This window comes from Etheostoma cragini, chromosome 6 (genome assembly GCF_013103735.1).
Source record: "Etheostoma cragini isolate CJK2018 chromosome 6, CSU_Ecrag_1.0, whole genome shotgun sequence".
Lineage (NCBI taxonomy): Eukaryota > Metazoa > Chordata > Actinopteri > Perciformes > Percidae > Etheostoma > Etheostoma cragini.
This window is the reverse complement of record NC_048412.1, coordinates 20,699,563-20,723,388: the sequence shown is the minus strand read 5'-3', so window position 1 is coordinate 20,723,388 and position 23,826 is coordinate 20,699,563. Positions and strand designations below refer to the sequence as shown.

The following is a 23,826-nucleotide window of genomic DNA, read 5'->3' as shown; positions in this document are numbered from 1 at the left end:
TGGGCATTAGCAGTGCTGCCAGGTGACCATTACACACAATTGAACTGCTGGGTGTTTCTCCAAATCACACAGTTACAGTTGCTACCCAGACGTAATTGGCATGGCATTACCAAATGGCCCCTATTTCTAATTTTCACACCCACACAATTTATCTGAAATATCTTTAGCGATATTGTACTGTGCCAGGTTTATTAAACTACTGCAGGCATACTGTATTTTAGTGATATTTTGCCCGGATTTCACTCTGAGCGTGGATTTTGTTATGTTTGAGTTATTAAAATTCTTCTTCTTGTACATTTTGACGTGGCCATGATTCTGTTCAGAATGTTAGAATAATCTCAACTGGAACAAATAGTGGTTAATAAATTAAGCTTTGTGTTCACTGATAATTACATTTTATTCATGATATGCCTAAAGGCAAATACTCCACGTTCTTAGTCAAACACCCAAAACTAGAGCACAGTTTAAATTAAACTAGAGCAGTACTCCGTATGGCAGTAATGCTGCAATAATAATGTTTACTAAACTTCCACTCTTTATTTTTCTTTTAATATTCTTGCAAATAAAAAGAAATAATCACAGTTATCAACATTGTGCAATAAAATAACTGCTTATTAATGAGACCTTATTTGAAATCAAGAGCTACACTCAAACAGAAACTCAATTTCTGAAGCACTCTTATAAGCAATTCAGCAATCTCAGCAGTGCTTGTTTGAGGAATGGAAATTGTTGGGATGGGATACATAACATAAAAAACACAATTTTTGCGATAGCATTAAACTACATCTTATTAAATTGATAAGCAGGCTGTATGCTGTTCATATAATACATATACACTTAGTTGCCAGTTCATTAGGTACACTTAGCTAAAATGAATGCAGTCTATTATAACCAGCATCCAAAATAACTTAAACCTGTAAACGACAATATAACATTCATGAAGGTAGAATTTATTGCAGGCCTGCAATTTATATTAGACTGCATTCATTTTAGCTAGGTATGCCTACCAGTTGTTTGTTGTTTACCCTGTGGCTTAAACTGGATAAGAGTTTTTTATTTATTTTTTACATTTCATACATTTCTTTTCTTTCCCTCATGTGCTTGAAAACGTTTGGCCGCCAGGGGTCGTTGTTTTGCCCTTTATCCATCCTCCAGCCTGCCAGACTGACTGCCAACAACAAATGTTGGCAAAACACCCCCTCCTCATCGTGTAGGGGGGAAAAATGGCGGACAAGCGCTAAATCCACATCAGAAACAAACACACACGTTAAAAAGCAAGGTAAACATCTCCGGATACACCGAGACACGTCGCCTATTAGGCTCGACTTCAGCGCTGAGCCTAGATTACCACCGGCTGGTCTCTGAGTGCTGGTGTGCTCCCGTTTTGCTAATGCTAATATTTATAATCAGGTCAACGACTAGCAAGACACCTAGCATGCTAAGCTAGCATCCCGGGAAGTGGGCATGACTGTGTAGCCGTGCGTAGCATAGCATGCTGGAAGTGTTGTTTGCACGTCTGCATGCGTGTTTGGTTTTGATTCAGTGTTTTTTTCGTTCATACCTTAGAGGTTACAGTTAGTGTAGCGTTAACTGCAGAATAACATCATTAGGGAGAATGTCACGTAAATGAGCATCTAGCGCGCATGCAAATATAGCACAGGAGAGCGGTGGATGGGGAGGTGGTCCCATGTGTTGGCTTTGTGTTTTGAAAGGAGCTCAACACATTTCGGCAATGTGAGACGCGACATTTTGGCTATGAATGGAAACGGCGTCCCGTGTAGATATCAGAGAAGTGGTACTAGCTTGGCGTTGAGTTGTAAACGCTTGCTGGGTTAACAACAGGAGGAGGGTGTACCTGCTGAGCTCTTTAATGCCAGTCCAACTGTCACTTTCCCAGACGGAAGAACAGGGACCGGGCCGCTTTAATTTGGACGCCACCCCCCTTGGCGGAAGAAAAAGGCGCACTTCCATTGAAAAGGAAGTCATCCGGGAGGAGAAACACCGCTAAACGGTTATGAAGTTATAAGGTGGGTATATTTATAACAACAGCACCCTATTTAAGTTACCATGTGGGTCCTGTGTCATTGCTCTTTGACGCATTGTTTCTATGCGAGCTAACATTAAACGTTAATTTACAACTGCTCTTACAATAAAGCTATGTTTTTTTTAGGCAAATTCAAATATTTGGCAGATGGTTAACAAGTGACGCTGTGTAACGTCAATAAATCGTATTTGATTTCTCACGTTAAATTTGTGTATGTTTAAAAAAAAAAAAAAAAAAGCTTTTTGTATACTTTCTGTCACTGCAGCCCTATCCTATGATAAACTATAATATGATTTATATTATGTTTAATAAATATCACATGGGACTGTGGGACTGGAGAACCAACCATCTGAAGTTCATAGCAGTCTGACCTGTTGACCTGGATGTTGTGTCTGGTTGGTAATGTGGGTTTTCCCAGGGTTTGGATTACAGGAGAAGTCACTAAGTCTGAAAACATTGACCTTCTCTAAACCCCTGTTCACCCATTGACAAGACATAGTGTTAACATTCATCACTGTGAAGCAGAGTTTTCCTTAAACAAAGGCAATACATTTTAATTTCTTATGAGATTATTGCATGGTAATGTTTATTTGATGTGTGGAACAACAATAGTAGCAATTGGAGCTGAGTGATATATATGACACCAATAAAGAGGTGTTAATTCAATATGGTGGTTTTGGAGGCTGTAGTTTGTGCTGAGCTGTTTAATTGTTTTGCTTTAAACTGAGGGGTGTACTACAGGGTGTGCCTGGAGGGAAGTACTGGGTGCTGCAAAGCTAATGAGGGCAGCCTGCTGGTTTCCCTTTGCAACACAGTACAGTTAACATGTGGTAGCCTAACCCTGGGTCCGAATAGTGCTTGGTCTTTTATTGGTGTGATCAGTTATTTGAGTTAGCGCTTTCGCTCTTTATTATCATGTTGTTAACCCCCTTACATAAGGTTTATGCCCCCCCCCCCCCTTTTCTTTTTGAAGTGGGGTTGAAAGAGGTACTTATCAGGGGCCCTTTTTGATGGGGAACTGATGCCGCTTTACATTCTTCAAAGCCACCGGACTCCTTTTGAAAAAAACAGCAATTTTACTTGGCAGAACCCAGGACTTGCTGGTCTACAGCTGCCTTCAACGGTTTGTGTTAATGTGTGACTTTAGTGGATTAAAGTGTTAATTCTGGAAAAAAGTCACAGAATACAATAACTAACTAAAGTGGTAAAACAATTCTAAATATAGCTTATGTACACTTAAACAGATTTTTTTAAGGTGGCCTAAATACATTAGCTGACTATGGATAAGTACCCCATTCAAACCCGCTTCAACAACAAAACTATCCCTTTAAGCTGCACCCGAGGGGCACATAAATCGCCAAACAGTACTTATTTACAGGCGAGTCGATTTACTGTCCTATGTGATCTACAAAGGGAACCCAAATCATAACAAATTTATAGTCAGATGCTGAGTATCAAATTCCATCCAGATATTAAAAGAAACCATATAATTGAGCAACAAGGAGGGAGCTAGATTTTCATTCTCTCAAAATAACCCTTTTAGCTATAACCATAAAAAAACATTAAAGCCTGCTGGGTCTCTAATGCCAGTTTTAGGGAGCTTTCAGAACAACCCTAAACAGCATGGCCTTTAAGTAGATTTAAGGTTGGAGAAATCCATACTGTCTGACAGCATCATTCTTTTTCAGCTTGTTCCAGCTCTTTGTTTATAACATATTATGTTATAGTGAATGAAATATTAGACTCTAGTGTTGTATAGCTGCACTATTCCATCAAATGGAAATATTCTAGATGTCTTGGGCATAATAGTAAACATTTCCCCAAAATTCCTCCTGACATATACATCTTCAAAACATTTTAATCAACTAGAATTTGAAATAAAGTTTAAATGAAGGTTTGACTGCAGCACAACCTTGTATTGACTCAAGTACAAGTAGATCAGTTTTAAGGAAGTATGGTCCTTTAAATACATTCAATTAAATTCTTTGATGCTTGTTGTTTTTACGGCTACACAATTGCATCAAATGCACATATTTTAGATGTGTGTCATTTCTCCAAATTCAAGGTATGTTATATTTGATTTAGAGCTGGGCAATACATCGATATTGCGATATGAGATTTGATATCGTCTTAGATTTTGGATATTGTAAAATTGTGACATGAGTGTTGTCTTTTACTGGTTTTAAAGATTGCATTACAGTGAAGTTATGTACTTTTTTGAATTTACCAGACTTTTCTAGCTGTTCTATTATTTGGCTTTTCCCCACTTAGACAGCATGTCCACATTACTGAATCTTTTTCATCTAAAATCCTGTGGCGTTTTTTATTACATGGTACCTGCTCGAGTTGGCCGCAGAGCCTTGTCCTCCTTTTTCCATTGCAGATTTAGTACAGCTTTATGTGTGAGGCGAGCGCGGCTGGCTGTCATAGCGCTGTGACGTTTTAGACAAGGACCCTTTAAGTGTTTGGGCTGGTATGTTGATGTACCCCAAAAGAATTATCTGTATTATTTTATTGCCATTACCCATTTTCCCTGTTTTCATACAGAAGTTTAGTTGGCTAAATATATCATATATTTTTTTAGTTGGATATTGGATTTGAAAAGAAGGAAATGGTTCTTCCATAACATTGCACTTTAGATGTGTGTGAATTTCCTACACCGGGAGTCATTTATATATAGTGATCGATTATTTGTTCAAAACATGTTCTTTGCAAAATGTAAAATGTTCTATTAAAAAAAAAAAAAAAGATCAAAAATAAATATGCACTGGAAAGTAGTTAGACAAATTGATTAGAAAGAAGTGGTGGTGGACTGGTAGCTGGAGGGGTGCCAGTTCACCTCCTGGGCACTGCCAAGGTGCTCTTGAGCAAGGCACCGAACCCCTAACTGCTCGGGGTGCCTTTCCATGGGCAGCCCTTCCACTCTGACATCTCTCCATTAGTGCATGTATAGGTCCTGAGCATGTGTGTGTAATTCAGGCCTGTGTGTAATGACAGAGTGTAAAGTGTAGTTTCCCCTTGTGGGATTAATAATGTATAATTGAATTGGCCTATACAATTTTAATTGGTGCATCTCTAATATCAAGGTATTTGGTCAGGATTTTATTTTTTCCTATCACCCAGCCCAAATTTGATTATATTTAAGCAATAGTGTGATAAAGTAAATTGTCACAGTAACAACAAACAAGAGTCACCAAATGATTATTTGACACAGCTTTGTTTCTATGGTTCACACAGCTGTAACAGCTACTTGTGTGGCTTATTTTCTTGTCTTTAGAGTGGAGGACACTGTTGTGTTGTGAGCCTCGGTCAGTATTGTTGGAGCATGAGGAAACCCGTGCCACAGAAAGGTAATAAATTATTATGCCATGTTCTCTGTATGATTTGTAACAAACAAGTATTCATTGTAGCTTTCAAGTAAAACTATAAGTATGGCACATCAAAATTTGAGTTCATTAAAACCAATAGTTTTGGTTTTACTGTGCAGGCAGATTTATATATTATCTTGTAATAGTCTTGTAATCCCAGACAATGTTGGAGCACTGAGTTAGCAGGCATTGAAAAGTACTGACTGATTTGAAAATCACCCTAGCTTGAGAGCTTATCCTATCGTTCTTGGCTCCTCTAGCTATAGAGTGGAAAGATGCCAGAAGGATCAAGCATGCCCGGAGTGGACGGCCCTCCCGGGTGCCCTCACAGTACCAAGGTAAATAACCCACAGCGGCCGGTGATATATGAGATCAGTTTTTGGTCATTTCCAAAATGAAACCGTGCCCAAGGATTCGCCTCAGCATTGTTTCATTAATCATCAAGACAAATGTTGCTATAAATGTTGATGATAGATTTTAAGCTTTGTGTGTCTTTGTTGTTTTGTTTTGGGGCCCACAATACATGTAAAATTCAACTCTGAACTGAACATTTATAAAAAACTTTTCAAAACTGTAAAAACAGAGCGTTAAGGGCAACTATTATGTAGCATTTTCAGGATTAAACTATAATATATAATAGTAACTATAACTAACTAAAAGAGTGTGAACATACAGTACATCCTTGTGTGTGTGTATGTTTTTATATATATATATATATATATATATATATATATATATATATATATATATTTTTTTTTTTTTAGTTGTTGTATATAGCAGGACTTTGTACTGTGAAAACAATCACCAATAAATGCTTTTAAACCAAGTACTACATAACTACTGTAGTTAGCATGTAGCCGCATGCAACAATGTAGTAGCTTAAAAAATTAAAACACTGCAGTCCTGCCTACCTGGAGCAGATGACCAATCATAGAAGGCCAGCTTAGAGTTGCGTAACAGTTAGCCGAGAGTAGAAAAAACTGTTGAAGCCGGAGCGTTCAGAACAGTTGGAAATCTGTTACTCTGGAAGAACTTTTTACTTCAGTATTGTTATTTTTTGTGATTATTTTTGGCCACATTTAACATGAAAATCTGACATTATAACATTGTACATATGACAGAAAATATGGAAAAGCATAATATGTCCACTTTAACAATATTGCAATAATATAATAATTTCTTGTTGCTCCCTATGTTCTGCTATAGGACATTTCAGTTGGGAGAAATACCTGAAAGAAACAGGTGCGGCCGCTGCACCCTCTGCTTGCTTCAGACAGGTGAGCAAGATGAAAGGTCCACTTTTAACTGTCTTTATCAAACCTATTTGTAAGCATATCTTTTTTGGTAATACACAACATTCTTTCTGCTCTGCTGAAATTATGTTGCCTATCTCAAAGTAACACTTATCTATCGTCACTTTCTAGAGCCTCACACCTCCACTTAATGAGTTCAAAGCAGGTATGAAGCTGGAGGCCCAGGACCCTCGAAACACAACGTCCACCTGCATCGCCACGGTGGTGGGCCTGACAGGCTCGCGGTTGCGGTTGCGCTTGGACGGGTCTGATAACAAGAACGACTTCTGGCGCCTCGTGGACTCCTCAGAGATACAGCCTATTGGCAACTGTGAAAAGAATGGAGGCATGCTTCAGCCACCACTTGGTAAGGACGCTCACACAGGTTTTCTACTCACACAATAGCTTTTTAGCACTGAATGTCAATGTCTATGAATAACTTCTAGACACAGCTTAGAAAGCCTTCTACCTAGGAAATGTCTGGATTGAATACCCATTGGATGAAAGTCTGACTATTGACTGTTATCATAAAGTGTTGTTGACCTCTGGCTGCAACTCATTATTTTTTTCATTATTCAATTTTCTGCTAGTTATTTTCTTTATTAATGGTTCGGTCTATGAAATATCAAAATATGGTGAAAAACTCATCAGAATTTCTCAGAGCCAAGGTGGTGTCTCAAGGTGTCTTTTTCCATTATTTTTTCTATGTCAACATCACCTAGTTATAACAACAATTCTGCTCTTCTTTAGGTTTTCGTCTCAATGCGTCCTCTTGGCCCATGTTCCTACTGAAAACACTAAATGGAGCTGAAATGGCACCCTCTCGCATATTTCACAAGGTACCTGTACAAGACTCACAAGCTAAACATGCGCCGGAAAACTAGTTCCTGTTGAATATCATTGAGAAAAAAGCATGTTTATTTACCATACTTACCAAGATTAACACAAGATAACTGATAATGTCCGCCGGAAGAAAACTTTACACCTATAACAAAAAACCCATTAGCATTTGGTTGATTTAAATGTGCTTTAAATACACATATACTCAGACATGCCAACTTCATATGGCTGACTTCCTTTGTTTCCATGTTTCTCAGCAGGAGCCTCCCGCCCCAGAGCAGAACTCTTTCCAGATAGGCATGAAGCTGGAGGCGGTGGACCGTAAAAATCCCCACTTTATCTGCCCGGCGACAGTGGGTGCACTGCGTGGCGTCGAGGTGCTGGTCACCTTTGATGGCTGGCGAGGAGCCTTTGACTACTACTGCCGCTATGACTCGCGAGACATCTTCCCCGTAGGCTGGTGCGCCCTCACTGGGGACAACCTTCAGCCGCCTGGCACTAAAGGTCTGCACCCTATCATTGGTGGGGGGGTCACATGGCATTTTTACCTCCTCTATATTATTAAGGCAGAACACCAGAGAGGCATTTAGTTTTAAATCTCATCATTTAAACCAAATATATCCACATTGCTAGATAACACTAGAGTAGGTGAGTAGTTTGGATGAACTGACATATTTACATTTATTATATTGTATCCCAATTGTAATCATTCAAATTTGATTAACACACCCTTGACTAATACCCAACAAAAATGTAACTTTATAACCATCAGAGGGGTGTACTTTGTCTCCTACCTATGTGTTGGATTGCATTGCACTGTAAATATGCTGCTTTTGTTTATATGTCCACCTACTATATTTTACCATTAATGTTCATAAAATTTGAGACCCATTTGTACAGAAAATTCAGTGCATAACAAGCACTTTTGTTGTGCTTATTTTAGGACAACCTCGAGTGGTAGTTTCTTTTATTTACTTTTCGTCTGCTTTGCTTTTAAATTTAAGAACTGCTCAACGCAATAAGCAGCAAATTTCATCAACATATTCTTCTGGAGTTTTCCTATTACTTTACATGATATTTGTGGGTTTGGTTGGGAAGTACATCATCTGCATGAAGGCATCATTAGCAACACAGTTGATCAAGTCATCAACATGAGTTTAGTGTCGAATCTCTCTCCACATAACTTTTAAACTGTGTTTGCAAAAGTGACTTCTTTTAGTTTGTAAATGTTGATACATGCCTGCCCTTGTGACACAATCGGACGGTGAACACAACTACACGATACACTGCTTTTTTAGTTTTTCCTTTTAGCAAACGAGGAGATTTCTTGTCACCAGTCAGTTTCTCTTTAAGCTAGAGCATTTCAGAAGTTGTGGCCATGTTTACTTTCTCAACATAAATAACCAGAGGAAGCAATTTATCATACAGGAAACCTAAAAAGATGAAGTAGATACAAGGGTTATCAGCCACATAAAGAGCTGTACCCTGTTACTTCTGTTAGAATCTAAAGTATCTAAAGGAGTGGAGAAGGAAGCAGGGATTTAGGGAGGCAGGACATGCCTTTATAGCCTGCTAGTGTTTTATGAAGGCCTGGCGCACCCCCAATTGGCAGAGTTGGGCCATGACGTGGTTTAAATGAGCCTGGATGCCCCTCCACAGGCCTCTCCTTGGCACCCTGGCTAACAGCGTCTGATTAGACACCTCGGAGAGAAATTAGTTAAGAGAGGGGATAGAAACGAAGGGATAAGGCAGACGTACGCTGTGAGAGGTAGATTGTTTACAGTGTCAGCATATGTGGGAGGAGAGACTAAGAGAAAGGAGTGAAAAAAAGAAAGGAGGAGCAACGCAGAGGAATAGTGGGAGAGGAGGACAGGGCAGGAGGAGAGGGTGAATCTCAGGACAGCTGTGCAGACAACCACCCACTTTTAACTTTTGTTTGGACACATGAGGTGAGTAAAGATGAATGAAATTACAGAAATGCAGTCGGAGTGATAGACAGAAATCTTGTGAGAAGTTATCTTCTTGTAATATGAAGCTGGCATTGGTGGCTTTGTGAACTCAATGAACTCGGTGCACTCGTGAGGGAGGAAGAGAAGAAAAAAAGGTTTTCCAGTTATGTTTGTTTGGCTGTATTTACAAGCAGTGCCATTGATTAATGAACATGTAACCTCACGCTCTTTAAACCTTTAAAACATTTTATCTAGGATTGGTCTAATCTGTTCTGGATCAATTAGGTGTCTTGATTTTTTTCTAAACTTCACAGTAGCTCCCCTATGGAAAGTCGCATTGATTGATGTGCCCATGTTAAAGTGTGTTTAATAAATACAGCCCCACGGGCCTAGACCTGTGTTAATGAATGTGGCTGCTCTTCTTGTAAATCTGTCCATGGTCGATCGTGTGTGTGCGTGTGTGTGTGTGTGTGTGTTTGCAGATGCATCTGAAGCCTACTATCCTTGCTATACTGTGGTTCATTCTTCTGTGTGTTTATTCTTTCATGCACACATTCTTGATGTTTTTCCATCTGTATTGGCCTATATGACCTGTCCTATATAATCTTATTTGGTTACTTCTATGTATTTAATATATGCCCAGATCTAAATGATTTTAACATATTGATGTTCCCTCAGTGGTGTGATTTCTGAAATGCTTCCTGTCAAGAAAGGAAGGGTGTGCGTTCGTGGGAGTGTGAGAGATAAATGTTAAGACTGTCTCACAGCTGTCAGCAGCTTACTTCTTTATTAGAGTTTATTCCTAGGCTTTTAAGGTATTCACACATTTCTTCTTTGTATTCTTGCCAGCAGGGAATTGAAGGTAGACCAAAAGAAAATCATCTTTGATCACTTCTGTTCTTTCTTTCCCTTCACCTCTTGTCTGATATCTTTCAGTCCTTGTTTTTCCTCCGCTTCATCTTTTGTTGTTTGTAATGTTTCACAGTATATGCAGGTAATGCCTGTTTGTCTTATTTCACAATACAACAAACTGACATATTGTTGACCACCTTAATGATACATATGTTCTTGCTAACCCTAACTGTTATCTGGCCATGCAGATGGTTAGGCTGTATTTGCTTAGGTTTTTAGATAGCAGTCCCTGAGATTAACCCTGTCACTCTATGCTTTGACTACTGCAAACAAAACTAACCTCATTTGTATTGACAAGTTTTGTCATACATTTTTTGTAATGTGGATGAACCAACCTTTTAATATTGCGGGAGAAAGTACCAGGATTACCATTTGCAGTGTATTTTGTGTAACATGATAGAATGATTATTTCGATGTTGTAGGCATCTATTATTTCCCCAATTAATCTGACTACCAGGAAGAGACATCAAATTGCAGTGAATTTCTCAAGAGTCTTACGTTTTGTGACCTTATTTATATGGGGGCAAAGCCAACTTCGAGTTCACTGGAAGGTCAAAAATTCACAATGAGCAGTCTTCTGGAGCGACCTGGAGCATGGTCTTCTTAATGTACCCTTTCACCCTCTTTACTTCTCTCCAACTGTTCACTTTCTCACTGTGAAGCACTCTCTCGTCTGTGAGGTGTAGTGTGCTGTCCTCATGCTTTTAACTAAGGAAAGAAGTTCAATTGAGGAAAAACAAAGTTTCGCTAAGAATGTTTTGCCTTCTCTGCTGTTTTGCTGTTGTCAGAAACTTTGGCTCAGGTGTTATGAACAGTCTGGATTTGGTTCTGCATTAAACATAACATAATAATATTACATATATAACATAATATTTGGGAATGTGCGTGCAAGCGTCACAACATTTTTGGTTAGAATTAGAGCTAGAGTCAAACAGGGACATTGTAGCCAACAGCGTAAAGGCTTCTTGGACTTGTGTGCAGACATATTTTGTTTTTTGTTGGTCTTATGTATGTGTTACATGCCAAGTGTGTAGAGTAGATGATTTCAAATGTTTCTCAATTACATCTGTCAGTAACGTGACATAATCAAAATATAAAGTCTAGATTTCAGACTAAATACTCACAGTGGGGTAGAAATATTCGTCTAAACTCGCAAATGCAATTAATGAGAAATTAACTACTCTGACTGTTCAAACATTATTAAATTGTTTGTACCCCCTCCTGATTAAATCCGAAGCCTGAAGCTATAACTGTTATTTTGTTCTTTTCCCTGTTTGGCCACCGTTTTTTACTCAACTCCCCTTTTTGTGTGTATCTCTATATCCTTGCCCATGCAGTAGTGTTGCCTAAGAGCCTTGGGACATTGACAGACGGGAGTGTGGAGAGCCCAGCCATGCACCCCACGCCCACAGTGGGCAGACCTCTAGGTCAGAGAGGACGCAAGCCAGGCCGCAGAAAAACCAAGCTGGCAGGGCCCTGGAATCAGAAGGGCTCAGTGTTAGGACCGCCAAGTATCCAGCCAGGCAAAGGCCTGGAGCCCATCAAGATCCCCAAGAAACGAGGGCCCAAGCCTGGCAGTAAGGTAGGCATGAAGAGATTTAGAGATACCATCAGGGCAGACGATTACCTTTAATTGCGGGTTCAGTTCACCCAATTTACAAAAACATAACTCTGCATAGGCCTCTGCAGCGGGGAGTGCGGCTGACAGGCCACAGTGTTCGCTAACGTTAGCTTCTTGTCTCACCTGGGATCTGATGTCTTTTTTGAGTTGAATGATGGTTGTCTCACTTGCCCCTAGCGCCTGTGAGCGGAAAAAACACCCTTGCAACTTTTGGCCGGTGTGATATCAGGTCTTGCGATGTAACAAATTGCTTCACGGCACTGCACACATGTGCCCATAAAGGAACGGGCTAACAAGGTAGCGGTGGAGTTTTTCACAATAACGTTATGGCTGAGCTGGCAAAAAAGAAGCAGAAAGCTAGGAAAGCATTGTCGGAGGAACAGAAAAAGAGGAAACGGCAGACTGACCAAACAAGAAGTAAGACACAAGTTAACACAGGAGCTTCAAAATATCTATTCCAAAGCTGTAGGGGGAACTCTATAAAGAAACCTGCTTGCAAAAAGTGAGAAAAACTGCCTAAACTACATAGCACCCCTTAAAAATGAGTTGATTGACGTCTCAAAATGAGTGCTTATTTTTGTGTCATACAGGGCATCTTTTTTGGTCACATCTTGTTCTCTGTTGGAGGAGCGCTATCATTGTAGAGTGTCACAGAATGAAGAGTAACCCACTTGACTCTTTGTCTCCTTTGCTCTTGGTACAGTTGGGCTGGGCAAAAAGAGCTGGTTGGCTGGAAGATGCCATGGCTGGCCCAGGACGGCCAGTGACCGGCCCAGGGCGAACCAGAGGCAGACTGCCTGCCAACTGGGCACAGAGGATAGCTCTGCAGGAGCCCCAGACTCCGGCAGAACCCATCAAGATCCCAAAGAAAAGAGGGCCCAAGCCTGGCAGCAAGGTAACCATCCAGTACATACCCATTAACACAGGCCTCACTGAACCACAGAACATCACAATAAAGCGTTTGGCTGCTTGAGGAGGGAACTTATTGGAACACATCATAGTTCAATTTCGTTACACAGAGAAGTTATTCAGTCCGTAACTATCCCAGTTAGACGGGATGACCCATTAAAGAATATGTTACAAAATACTATGTAAATGGAAAAAGGATCTATTTTTCATCGCGATGGTTGTCTTGGGTTACAATGTATAAATACCATCCTCTTTGTTACATTTTTTAAGGGAGGCAGACTCAGCTTGTTTTCATTTAAGAGGAATCAACGGTATAAAAACACACAGTGGTTGTCCAGCTTTTGTATACTAGCAAAGTAAGTAGCTTCACTCATCAGGTCCCAAAAGTGTAGGGAAGAGAGATAAATGGAATTACTCTGCAGAGTCATGAATTTTACTTTTGTTTTCCGATCGTACACTGTGTTACATTTACAGGAAAGCTCTTTATTTTAACAGTTCAAATATGAAAATAAGAACAAAGAGCAACATAAAAGTCACATTTGATGCAAATCACTGTTTGAATCAGCACATCAAATGAAGTGATAGTAAGGAACTAAGAGAGAGACAAATGCTGAAACATGTCTGAATGTGTGTTTGTATCCAGAGAAAACCACGCGTGGTACCCAATCCAGTCCCCACGTCTCCCACCATCAGCACTCCAGAGCCCGACACCAGCACCGTGCCTCTGGACAATGCCACCATCCCCAACTCTGCACTACAGGCCCCTACAGGTACACAATGTCCTCAGACCTGGACATAATGCACATTATTACTGAAGGCTATAGCTGTCTAGGATGTTCAGCACATAAGTCATGCTGTCACCGCCTTCAGGGTATTTTCTGAATTGATTAATGCTGGAAATATCTTTATGTTAGGAAACACAGATTACAATCCAAATATATAAACATAATGGAATATATTGCAGTAAGGCTCCCAGGCATTCTGTATTGCTTTCATCTATTTATTTTCCTGTAGGCAATTGCCTAAGTCCCCTATAGCAATCGCCGGCCCTGCATACAAGGTTTAAAATAGACATAGTGGTCCCTATTTATTAAATTACAGTAACAATTTGTTGATCAAATAAGTCCCATATTCTTTAACATTGACTCCTCTGCTTGTTGCTTTCCCCCCTAGTTTGTGTGTACCTAAACAAGTACGGCAAGGTGGGACCCCATTTGGACCTGCGGCGTATTCAGCAGCTCCCGGATCACTTTGGGCCAGGCCGGGCCTCCTCGGTGCTTCAGCAGTGTGTTCAGGCTTGTGTGGACTCCTCGCACAACCAGGGCACAGTCTTTGCCTGCCTCAAGTCTGGGCAAGGAGGTGAAGTCATTTCAGGTGGGGCTAAACTATGGAATGCCTTTTTATTCAATGTTAAATAAATAATAAATCCATAAATATGCCTATGAAATAAATCATGAAAAAAGTAAGTGAGGCAATTAATACATAAATAAGTAAATAAATGTAAATATTCATATAAAATAAATCAGTTTGTCAAAAAAAATTATTATAGTTTTTAGGTTTTAGTTTTTATTATTTAATTGTACTTTTCAGAAGTCTCATATGCAAATCAGGGGGCGTGGCTCTCTCACATTCAGAACATAGCCGTTGGCAAAAAAGACTGGGGAAGTGAGAGTGCACCACGACCGATAGCTCGTGGGGCTCTACCCGGCGCACAGCCACCTATTTTAGGGTAACTGGAGTAATTTCTTGGGTTCAGTTGAATGTGAATTAGAGCTGTCATTTGCGTGCTAGCTCACTTAACGCCTCAGCTAATGTTGTGTCAACTGTGATATGTCTTTTCTCCAACGCTCCATTGTGGCGACCTCTCAAAAATTCCCTTTGGTACTTCAGGCCACTGGTCCAATGTTCCTTTGTTTTGAAAAATAAACCCTCTGCTCCGACATCCCATCCCAGGAGTGGGCTATTCTAACCTTAACCACTCAAGGTCAAATGCCTAACCCCAACCCAGAAGCGGAGTGGCAATCAGGAGAGTTAGGACTTTTCCTGGTGGGCGAGTAGTGTTTCGAGGCGCAAGGGCCAGTCTGATAGTTCTGCCCTTGCGCACAGACGCTGCCCCTGCACCTGTTATGGGAAGTGATCCACAAAAGCCTACATGGTCGGAACAATGGGATGTCGGAGCAGAGGGTTTATTTATTTATTTATTTTTTAACAAAGGGTTATTGAGAGGTCAGAACAACAGCGCGTTAGAGAATTGGCCAGTCCCCATGCCAACCCGCAGTGGATCCAGACCTACCGGCAACTCGCGGTGCTCTGTCAGGTAAGCGGTAGTGGGAGGTGTAGTTACCCCAGAATAGGTGACTGTGTGCTGGGTACAGAGCCCCGCAAACTGCCAGTCGTGTTGCTCCTTCAGGTCAGCGCTAGTTGGTGGGTCATTTACCCCAGAATAGGTGACTGTGCCCACGGCTGTATTCTGAATGTGAGAAGTAGCCATGCCCCCTGATTTGCATATAAGAATTGGAAGTATACAGAGAAGGAAATCATTAATAGAATGGCATTATGAAATAAAAGTACCGTGAAATAATTAAAAGTAAAATCTTTTAATATATTTATATAACTAATGGATTAATTTTTATATGAATATTTACATTTATTTAATTATGTATGTATTTATTACCTCATTTATTTATTTTATGATGTGTTTCAAAGGCTTCTTTATTTATTCGTGTATATATGTATCCATTTATTTATGTATTCATTTATTTAATATTGAATAAAACGGCATTCCATATAAAACTCTCATTAAAAGGAATATGACCCTCCTGCTTCTGTGGAAAGTCTTCATGAACCAGCATCGTTTGCTTGTTTATTGTAGCGATCACATCGTTTTAAAATAACCCAGGCCATATGGAGCGTTCAAATATGTTGTAATTGTTCCATCAAATTTGTATAAAGCTCCCTTCTACATCAGCAAACATAATACTTTTGCCATCATTTTTCCATGTCAAACAAAAGACTGTACATTATTTTGAGCAGAGTTTGATTCTCTGTCCTTTGCCTGTTTGCCATGTCTAGCCTGCTTTGACAAGCAGCAGCACACCCTGACCCTGCCCACAGTCAGCAGTGTCACTTACGTCCTCCGCTTCCTGGAAAAACTCTGCCACAACCTTCACTGCGATCCTCTGTTTGGCAGCCAGCCTGTAGCCAGAGGAGGCCTGCACTACGACAGTCACACATACATTACAGGTCAGTGCTATTGTTCTCTTGCTGTGACCTCACAAGCACCTCTACATTGGTTAGTGTTAATGCCATGTTTGATTCACAGCAGCTATGTTGAAAATGTTGTCCTAATGCATTTTTTAATATGCTGGAAACCAAAACTAGACCCTACAGAGTCCAGATAGCAGTTTAAGTGCACGTGTACATTTTCTTGAAGTTGACTAGAATACGAGAATAAAACAGTGCTACATAATACAAATGCTATAGATTCCGCTCTTACTAGGGTTTGGAATCTTTGGTCACCTCATGATTCAATTGCAATTCAGAGGCCGACAATTTGATTCTAAACCGATTATCGATGCAACAATTACATTTTAGATTTTTGCAGTTTTAATGAAGTGTTTTGTCTACTGGAGTTTTTATTTTGTAGTCATTCCATACTTTAGCCTCAAACATGTTTGTGAAAGTCACCTCCTCTCACAGTAATCTTCCATGTCAGAGACTCATGAGTCATGTTTAAAGGAGGATAATTGGCTTCTTAAAACATGAAACATGAGGTGGTCAGATGTAATGGGATAAAGTAGAACAGCCTATATGTGTTTTGCCAAATTATTTTATGTATGTCTTATTAGATCATGTGTGTGTATATATTCCCCTCTTTGGCCATTTTTGTGGGGTTTTTTCTGCACTCCTGCCTTAACTCTGAGTTGTTGTCCATTATCCTATCCTCTTTTAGTCACTCTGATTTCTGATGTGTACATGTCTGGAGACAGTAACGTTTAAGTAATCAACACATTTAAAAAATAAATAAATAAATAATTTAATAATCAATTAATAACTTTTGAGGATTGAATTGTGTTAGGGATAATCTCAATGCATCTAAGACTGTTCCCTTTGTAACACATGTTATATTGCCTAGCTGGTAGCATGGCCCTTCCTCATACTCTGCAACTGATGAACTAGCAGTAGTTACTGTGCATATGTTACTCCCAACAAAGATAGTACAGAAATGAGACGCCTCACTCTGTAGCTAAAAGAGAGAGCTCAACACACAGGGTGAAAAAAGGAGCTGCAGCAATGTGCACTTCAGTCAATATAGGATGTTTTCTTAAAATTTAACCACATAAACCTATTCTGGTACAACCTCAAAATACAATGATGAACCTGAAAATGAGCACTTTAAGATACCATCTTTAAGGGCACCAGTATTGTTTATTATTTTTTTATTGTTTGTGATTTAGATTTAAAAACTCCCTACAGCAAAAGAAAATCTTGTTTGCCTTTCTCATGTGGAGATTTCGGCAGTAACCTAAGCAACAAATCTTGTAAATACTCAAGGGAGGTGCACCATGTGCCCCCCCCCCCCCCCAAATATCTGAACAGTATGTTTTTAACACTGCTGTACAAAAGACAAATATCTTGTGCCATGCCTAGAGTAGGGATTGACTGACATGGATTTTCTTAGTGCCAATAAAAAAAATTTCATCAGCCTTAGCCGATGACCAATACAGGCTGCCAGTTTTCTGGTATTGCTTGCTGACATATTATAATCAGGTCATCACAAAATGTCCTTTATCAACTCATTTAATAATTTAAGAAAACAATAAACCAGAAAAGAAGCCATTGAAATAAAGTGCTTGAGTTGTAGTTTAAGACTGTCACGGTGGTACTGGTGCAGGGGCAGTGCATGGGTTACACGTGAACTGCAGCATCTCCAGCAACACAGAGCTGCCTGTGGAAATGCTGATGCATTTTAGTTTTCTGAAGTCATTAATTAATTAATTGATTGATTAATTGTAAAGCATGATGCATAACAGTATTCACTGAGGCACACCAAATTTACTGTATTGACAGGTTCTATATTTGCATTACTCAAATTACAAAAATGTTGTTGTTTTTTGCCATTCAGCCTCTTTTAACAAAGATAAGAGTGTAACCAAATGATTAACAATCTGATCCACTTACCTGAACCTTTCTCACCTCTACCGGTAAAATAATTTATTTGTGGCTTGTTTCTGCATGTGTGCTGGTTTTTAGAGAGGAGAAGTTTGGGGGACGGCCTAACAACGGGCCCGGGCCGAGGCACCAAGCGGTTCCTTCAGGACTACAACATTTCACTGCCTCAGAAAATAGCCAAAACCTCTCGGCACTCCACTGATGGTATGTTACTTTTGTGATTGCATTTTTTCTTTATTCTCCACCCTGTACCTCATTCCTGTACCTCATTAATTATAAAATGCACGATTTTCTGCTTGTTTAAATTCAGACAGAGCTAGTGACAAATATGATTATCTCCCCCAAGGATGTGTCCTCTCCCCTCACCTCTTTGTTTTACACACAAATGACTGTGTTCACAATACGATGGAAGACAGGTCTTTAAATTTGCAGATGACTCTGTCATTGTGTCTCTTCTTAATAAAAGTGTGATTGACCATGGACCAATGGTGAAGGATTTGATTTATTGGTGTAAGCACTCCTTTTTAAACATAAATGTCTCCAAGACCAAATAATTAATTATTGATTTTAACCCACCGTCATTGATGACCAACCTTATGAAACGGTACAAGGATATAACTACCTTGGCACAGTAGTTGATAGAAAACTATGTTTTGAACCACACAATGATGCCGTTTGTGCCAAAGCCCATCAGCGTATCTACTTTTATCGTAAACTGAGAAATTTTAGCATTGACCTTTACTTTATAAAAATGTTTCATTCCTGTTTTGACCTTCTGTTTTATCTGCTGGTTTGATTTAAAAAAATAAAAGTAAAAACGACTAGAGAGTACCGTCAGGACATGTAGCAAGATTGCCGGCATCAACCTTCCCCACTTTCTCCCACATTTACTCCAACAGAGAGCGAAGAAGGCCCAATCGCTTGCAGTTGACCCTAGCCATCCCTTGTACGGCCAGTTTAAGCTACCCCCCTCAGGCCATAGGTACTCCATGTCCAGATGCAGGTCCAACCGACTCAGAAACTCTTTCATCCCGACTTCCATTTCCATTTTAAACTATTTGCCAGAACTGTTTTAAATGTACTCATTTACTATTGTGTTTTAGATTATGTGGGTATTTCATGTTTTGATGTATTGCTTTGTGTCTTGTCCTTATGTCTGTCTGCTGGCTGTACAAACAGTTGCCCCACTGGGACAATAAAGTTACCTTGACCTTGTAATAGACATTGGTATTACAAGTAGTCAGACAGCAGTCATATCTGGACAAAGAATAAGGCCGGGACCACATAGTTGGATTTTCTGATAAGTTTGTTTGCCCATAATTTATCACTTTTAAAGACTGGATTTGATTCCACTATTAGAACAGTAATATTTCTCCTATTTATTGGAGGATTAGTTGCAGTTCACCCCTACAACTGATTGATATGGCGAAGGCCTGAATTTGACCATACCCCCTTTTTGAATGCCTTTCAAAAGTATTTTTATTTATTTATTTGTGAGTTAAATAAATAGTTACACAAACATTCCACTCAAGTGAATTTGTTCAAGTAATCAGTGGCTCTCAGCTCTAATGCTACACCACGTTTTATGTAGCACATTAAATTCTAATAAGCGACTGCTCTAAGTTGTCCAGTAAAGCTTTATATAATCATATAAAAGGAGGTAGTGAAACAGAAGAAGCTCTTGGCTCAGGAGTAAGTTGTATTAAGTTCTGGGGCAGAAGGTTAATCATTTAATCGTCTTTCAATTTCCTTATATTTTAATTAAGTAAATGGAATATTTGAAGAGATTTATGTGAAAGGGTAATGTCCCCCTCATATTAAAAGGGCCTCCCACTTTTCCAGGAGGCTAGAACACACACTCAAATCATTGCAATAATTTCTGACGGTTAAAGGCTGGTGGTCCCTTTTGTTACTTTGGTTACTGCTTTTTCCCAAACTATAAATCGCTGTAAAGTATAAGTTGCATCAGTCAAAAAATGCATCATGACGAGGGAAAAAACATAGATAAGTCACATTTATTTAGAAATGTATTTCACAAAAATCCAAGACCAAGAACAAACATTTAATCTGGAAAGGCAAGTTATTCAACTACACAATAGCACACAGAACAACATGGTGAATAGGTGTCTGGTATGTTAATGTAACACTTATTTAACATTATTCTGCTACACAGTAGCATAAAGAACATACCTGGGAGGTTAAATATGCTAAATTAACATAACAAGCCAGCAAGCCGAGCAAGTTACCGGTAAGCAAGTTCACAAAGCTCTCGATCTCATTCAACATCACCGCGCCCTCTTGCGGCTGTAGACGGTAATGTATACTCCTTAGTTCACGCAAGTCAGAATGAACTAACATTTAAAAACACGTTAAATTATATATATTTTGATATATAAGTTGCACCTGACCAGTCAGGGTCAGCCGAACTGTGAAAAAAGGTGTGACTTAAGGTTTTGAAACTACGTTATGTTAAGCATCTATGTATTTTTTTTCATATCCCTGGTGAGTCTTCTGTGTTCATTGTCCCCAGGTGAGTCCTTAATGGAGAAGAGTGTTGCGGTGTCAGAGCACTTAAAGAAGAGCCCTCTCTCTCCAAACTCTACTGTACAAACTCACAGCCTGAGGTCTCCCTCCAAGCTGCTGCATCACAACAACTCCACAGGTAGGAAGAGACACTAATACAGGAAACATTGTCACTGTCTGCGCATGCACATACATCAGTGTAGCGGTTGTAATGCTCCCAAGTGGGTGATCAAACCAAAAGCAGCCCGTGTATTTATATTCATTTTTTAAAACGGCAACAGACTGGAAAGCTGTTTGAAGGGTGGTCAGACACTAAATATATTGGTAAAATGATAAAGTACTCTGACACAGAATTTTTCTGAAAGCATGTCCGCAATCATTTCTTTCAATGCGAGGAACAAGACGTAAACTGTAGAAATACAGCGTTACCTTACAGAGTCATCTACCAGGACTCAGCGCTCGCTCGTATTTAATTGACACTTTGATGGATGACGACCCTGCTTTTTATTTGGCTGGAGCCCTCTGCATTGGCACTTCTGCTGGTCAGTCTGATGGTGAGAAGTATAATTTGAGCTTTAGTTGCTTTTTCAAAAGGAATTAGGCAGGTTTTACAACTTGATCATATCAGCACAGGTAGCAGTGATTAGCAGATGTCTGATTTATGTGATAGGTTCAATTTAAATTGGCCCATTATCAACATGTATTTCTTTAGAATTGTATATTGGTATTATAGTGCTTGGTGAGTTAATGGTTAATTGCAAAATATTCAAGTAACACAATGGCATAGAACGATGAAATACCCAATTTATTGACCGTCTTCATGGATTGCACTTTCAGGCTCAGGTAGTTTCCGGGGGAGCCCGAGGCCGAGTGGCCAGGACCCCAACCTGTGGACAGTAGAGGACGTCATGCACTATATCAGAGATATCGACCCAGTGCTGGCACCACATGCTGACCTTTTCAGAAAACATGTATGTATTCTCTCATAATGGTAAAGATGCTTAGATTAACTGTACTCTGCATTAGAAAATGTCCATGTACTTATACACTTGTTGGACTTATTGCACTGGATATTGATTAACGTTTAACTTGGTGGATGGCTTTTCTAAAAAACAACAACAGACAAGTCTTTCAATGTTCCCTCAATCGTTCTGCTACAGGAGATTGACGGGAAAGCCCTCCTGTTGCTGCGTAGTGACATGATGATGAAATACATGGGCTTGAAGCTCGGCCCCGCCCTCAAACTCACCTTCCATATCGACAAGCTCAAACGGGCTTGAGGAGGTCAGCTGACCAGCCGTAGCCTTCCAAAGGACTGAACTCCAACCCCATCTCCCTGTTCTAAGATCAGAATGTCATGCATTGCATATTGGACATATACTGACAATTTTTATGTAGCAACTTCCATCAGACCACGGTATCTGGTATTACATACCCCTGTCCTGGCCTCATCCAATGAGGAATGTTTATTTTGTGTAGCACAATCTAGTCCTAAGGCAGCATGGTATATGTAGGATCACCAACTTGTCCTCCATCTGTTTTGCATTTCAGTACAACTTGAAGTTATATGTCGCCATTTTAACTGAAAAAGGCTTTTTGGCCAGCTTTTATTATGTTACATTTATTTTGTACATTTCATATTTTGTACTGGCTATATGGACTTATTATGTATTTTTGCCCTGTTTAACAGTTTGTGTTGGGTATGCTAAAAGAACCCTAAAGGAAGAAAATAAAACACTACTCTCATCCCCGTTTCTTGGAAATGCTTCTGGTTAACGTCTCAATTTGAGGCACAATTTTGCAACTACAACAATATTAATAGTGAGGAGGAGAAACATGCTTTATGAAAGAAAGAAAGAACACTTTATTCTGAAAATACTGCCATAAGGAAATCTGTTTCTTTATTCTTATTCTGGATGTTGTTTACAATGCCTTGTCTTGTCTTTGTTATTTGTACTTTTTTAATTTTATACTATATTATTAGAGTTCCTACGTGGAGAGCCCTATCATACTTAACATTGTTCAATAAATATATAATAATTCAAAAGTTGTTTTTTTCTTTTTTCTGTACTTTTTGCTCTGCAACCTCAACCTTTTAAGGCACAATTGTGGGTGTTTCCACTACTGTTTTTCATTTGTTATTTTAATTGGTACAATATTTTTGTGCCTTTTCAGATATAATTATTTTATGCCAACTACTGAGTTAAAGGTATTAATTTTAATTAGATTTTGAAGAATACATTTATTTATTTATTTTTATATAGTGACACTAGTTCACCAACAGGGGGCAGCACAACATTGTCTACTTTATGCAGTCCTCTCCTTGCTGTTTCTCCTTGGGACTCATACACTGCCATAGTTGGCCATATCTCCATCTGGTAGACTCAGCAAAATAATCCACTGATAATTCTACATCACGTAAAAGATTTCTTCCTAATATTTTTTTGTTATTATAGTGTTGCTTCGTTGTCAGTATTTCTCCTGTATTGCTGTATTTCATGTATTCTCCATTCTTTAACAAACCTGTCTTTTATGATTATGTCAACCTATTGTTCATGCTGTTTCTGGTAAATGTTGCTGTCATTGTTTGTCAGTACATGAGTGGGCTATTAGGCTTGTAGGCGAAAAATGACTTGTGTCTACTGAAGCAACTCAGCACAAGACAGAAAATCTAACCACATCCTCCTAGTGAAAACAGGAAAACACATCACGTAAGGTTGAAAACAGTGACCAAACCTACTGATTCTAACTGACAGGGATGAGTATGAATGCATTTCTCTGTGTGTGAGCATATGACACATTCTCACAGTCCGTGTATCTCAGGCGCATGTGACAAGCTCCGAGTTCGTGGCTGATGCCTGTGCCTGTTGATGTGTAATAGTAGCCAAAGTGTTGTGGATGAAGCCAGTGCTATTTCTAGAAATAACAGCTCCTTGTGCTGCATATTGTGTTTGTGAAGTGAGTTTCAACTTTAGTGTCTAACACTATACTTAGATTTTTATCGGGCACCATTCTTGTGTTGCTGAGGGGTCTTTTAAATATTAAGGTGAATATTCAACATAACTGGCTGGGTTGTCTAAAAACATAGAGGCAAGATAGATTATCTTAATCTTCATGACCTAAGATGGTATCAAGTATTTTGGGGGAATTCAGCCTCTTATATTTACCAACAATGCTGTGCAGGGCTCCTGAGTCA

At 39.5% G+C, this 23,826-nt stretch overlaps 1 protein-coding gene across 4 annotated transcripts; it reads left to right on the top strand.

Moving 5' to 3' along the window:
• Positions 1–1,157: 1,157 nt before the first annotated feature.
• Positions 1,158–22,487, top strand: LOC117946431 (polycomb protein SCMH1). Of its 4 annotated transcripts, none has more exons than XM_034874577.1 (17): positions 1,158–1,279; positions 1,898–2,027; positions 5,322–5,394; positions 5,673–5,750; positions 6,619–6,689; positions 6,837–7,071; positions 7,455–7,543; positions 7,805–8,048; positions 11,743–11,987; positions 12,730–12,921; positions 13,579–13,705; positions 14,109–14,309; positions 16,008–16,178; positions 18,189–18,311; positions 20,638–20,769; positions 21,468–21,601; positions 21,791–22,487. In XM_034874577.1, the coding sequence occupies exons 3-17, from the start codon at positions 5,370–5,372 to the stop codon at positions 21,908–21,910; spliced, it is 2,187 nt and encodes a 728-aa protein (XP_034730468.1). In that variant the 5' UTR covers positions 1,158–1,279; positions 1,898–2,027; positions 5,322–5,369; the 3' UTR covers positions 21,911–22,487. The 4 variants fall into 4 exon arrangements, with proteins under 4 accessions (XP_034730468.1, XP_034730465.1, XP_034730467.1 ...); XM_034874574.1 differs by having other exon boundaries at positions 7,802–8,048; XM_034874576.1 differs by lacking the exon at positions 1,898–2,027 and having other exon boundaries at positions 1,165–1,279; positions 7,802–8,048.
• Positions 22,488–23,826: the final 1,339 nt, after the last annotated feature.

What these genes read in the sequence shown, in the direction of transcription:
- LOC117946431 (XM_034874574.1), top strand. Translation starts at nt 5,370, where the DNA reads ATGAGGAAACCCGTGCCACAGAAAG. An exon ending in GGCCCAAGCCTGGCAGCAAG is followed by an intron (nt 12,922 to 13,578) that starts GTAACCATCCAG and finishes GTTTGTATCCAG; the next exon opens with AGAAAACCACGCGTGGTACC. An exon ending in GCATCACAACAACTCCACAG is followed by an intron (nt 20,770 to 21,467) that starts GTAGGAAGAGAC and finishes TTGCACTTTCAG; the next exon opens with GCTCAGGTAGTTTCCGGGGG.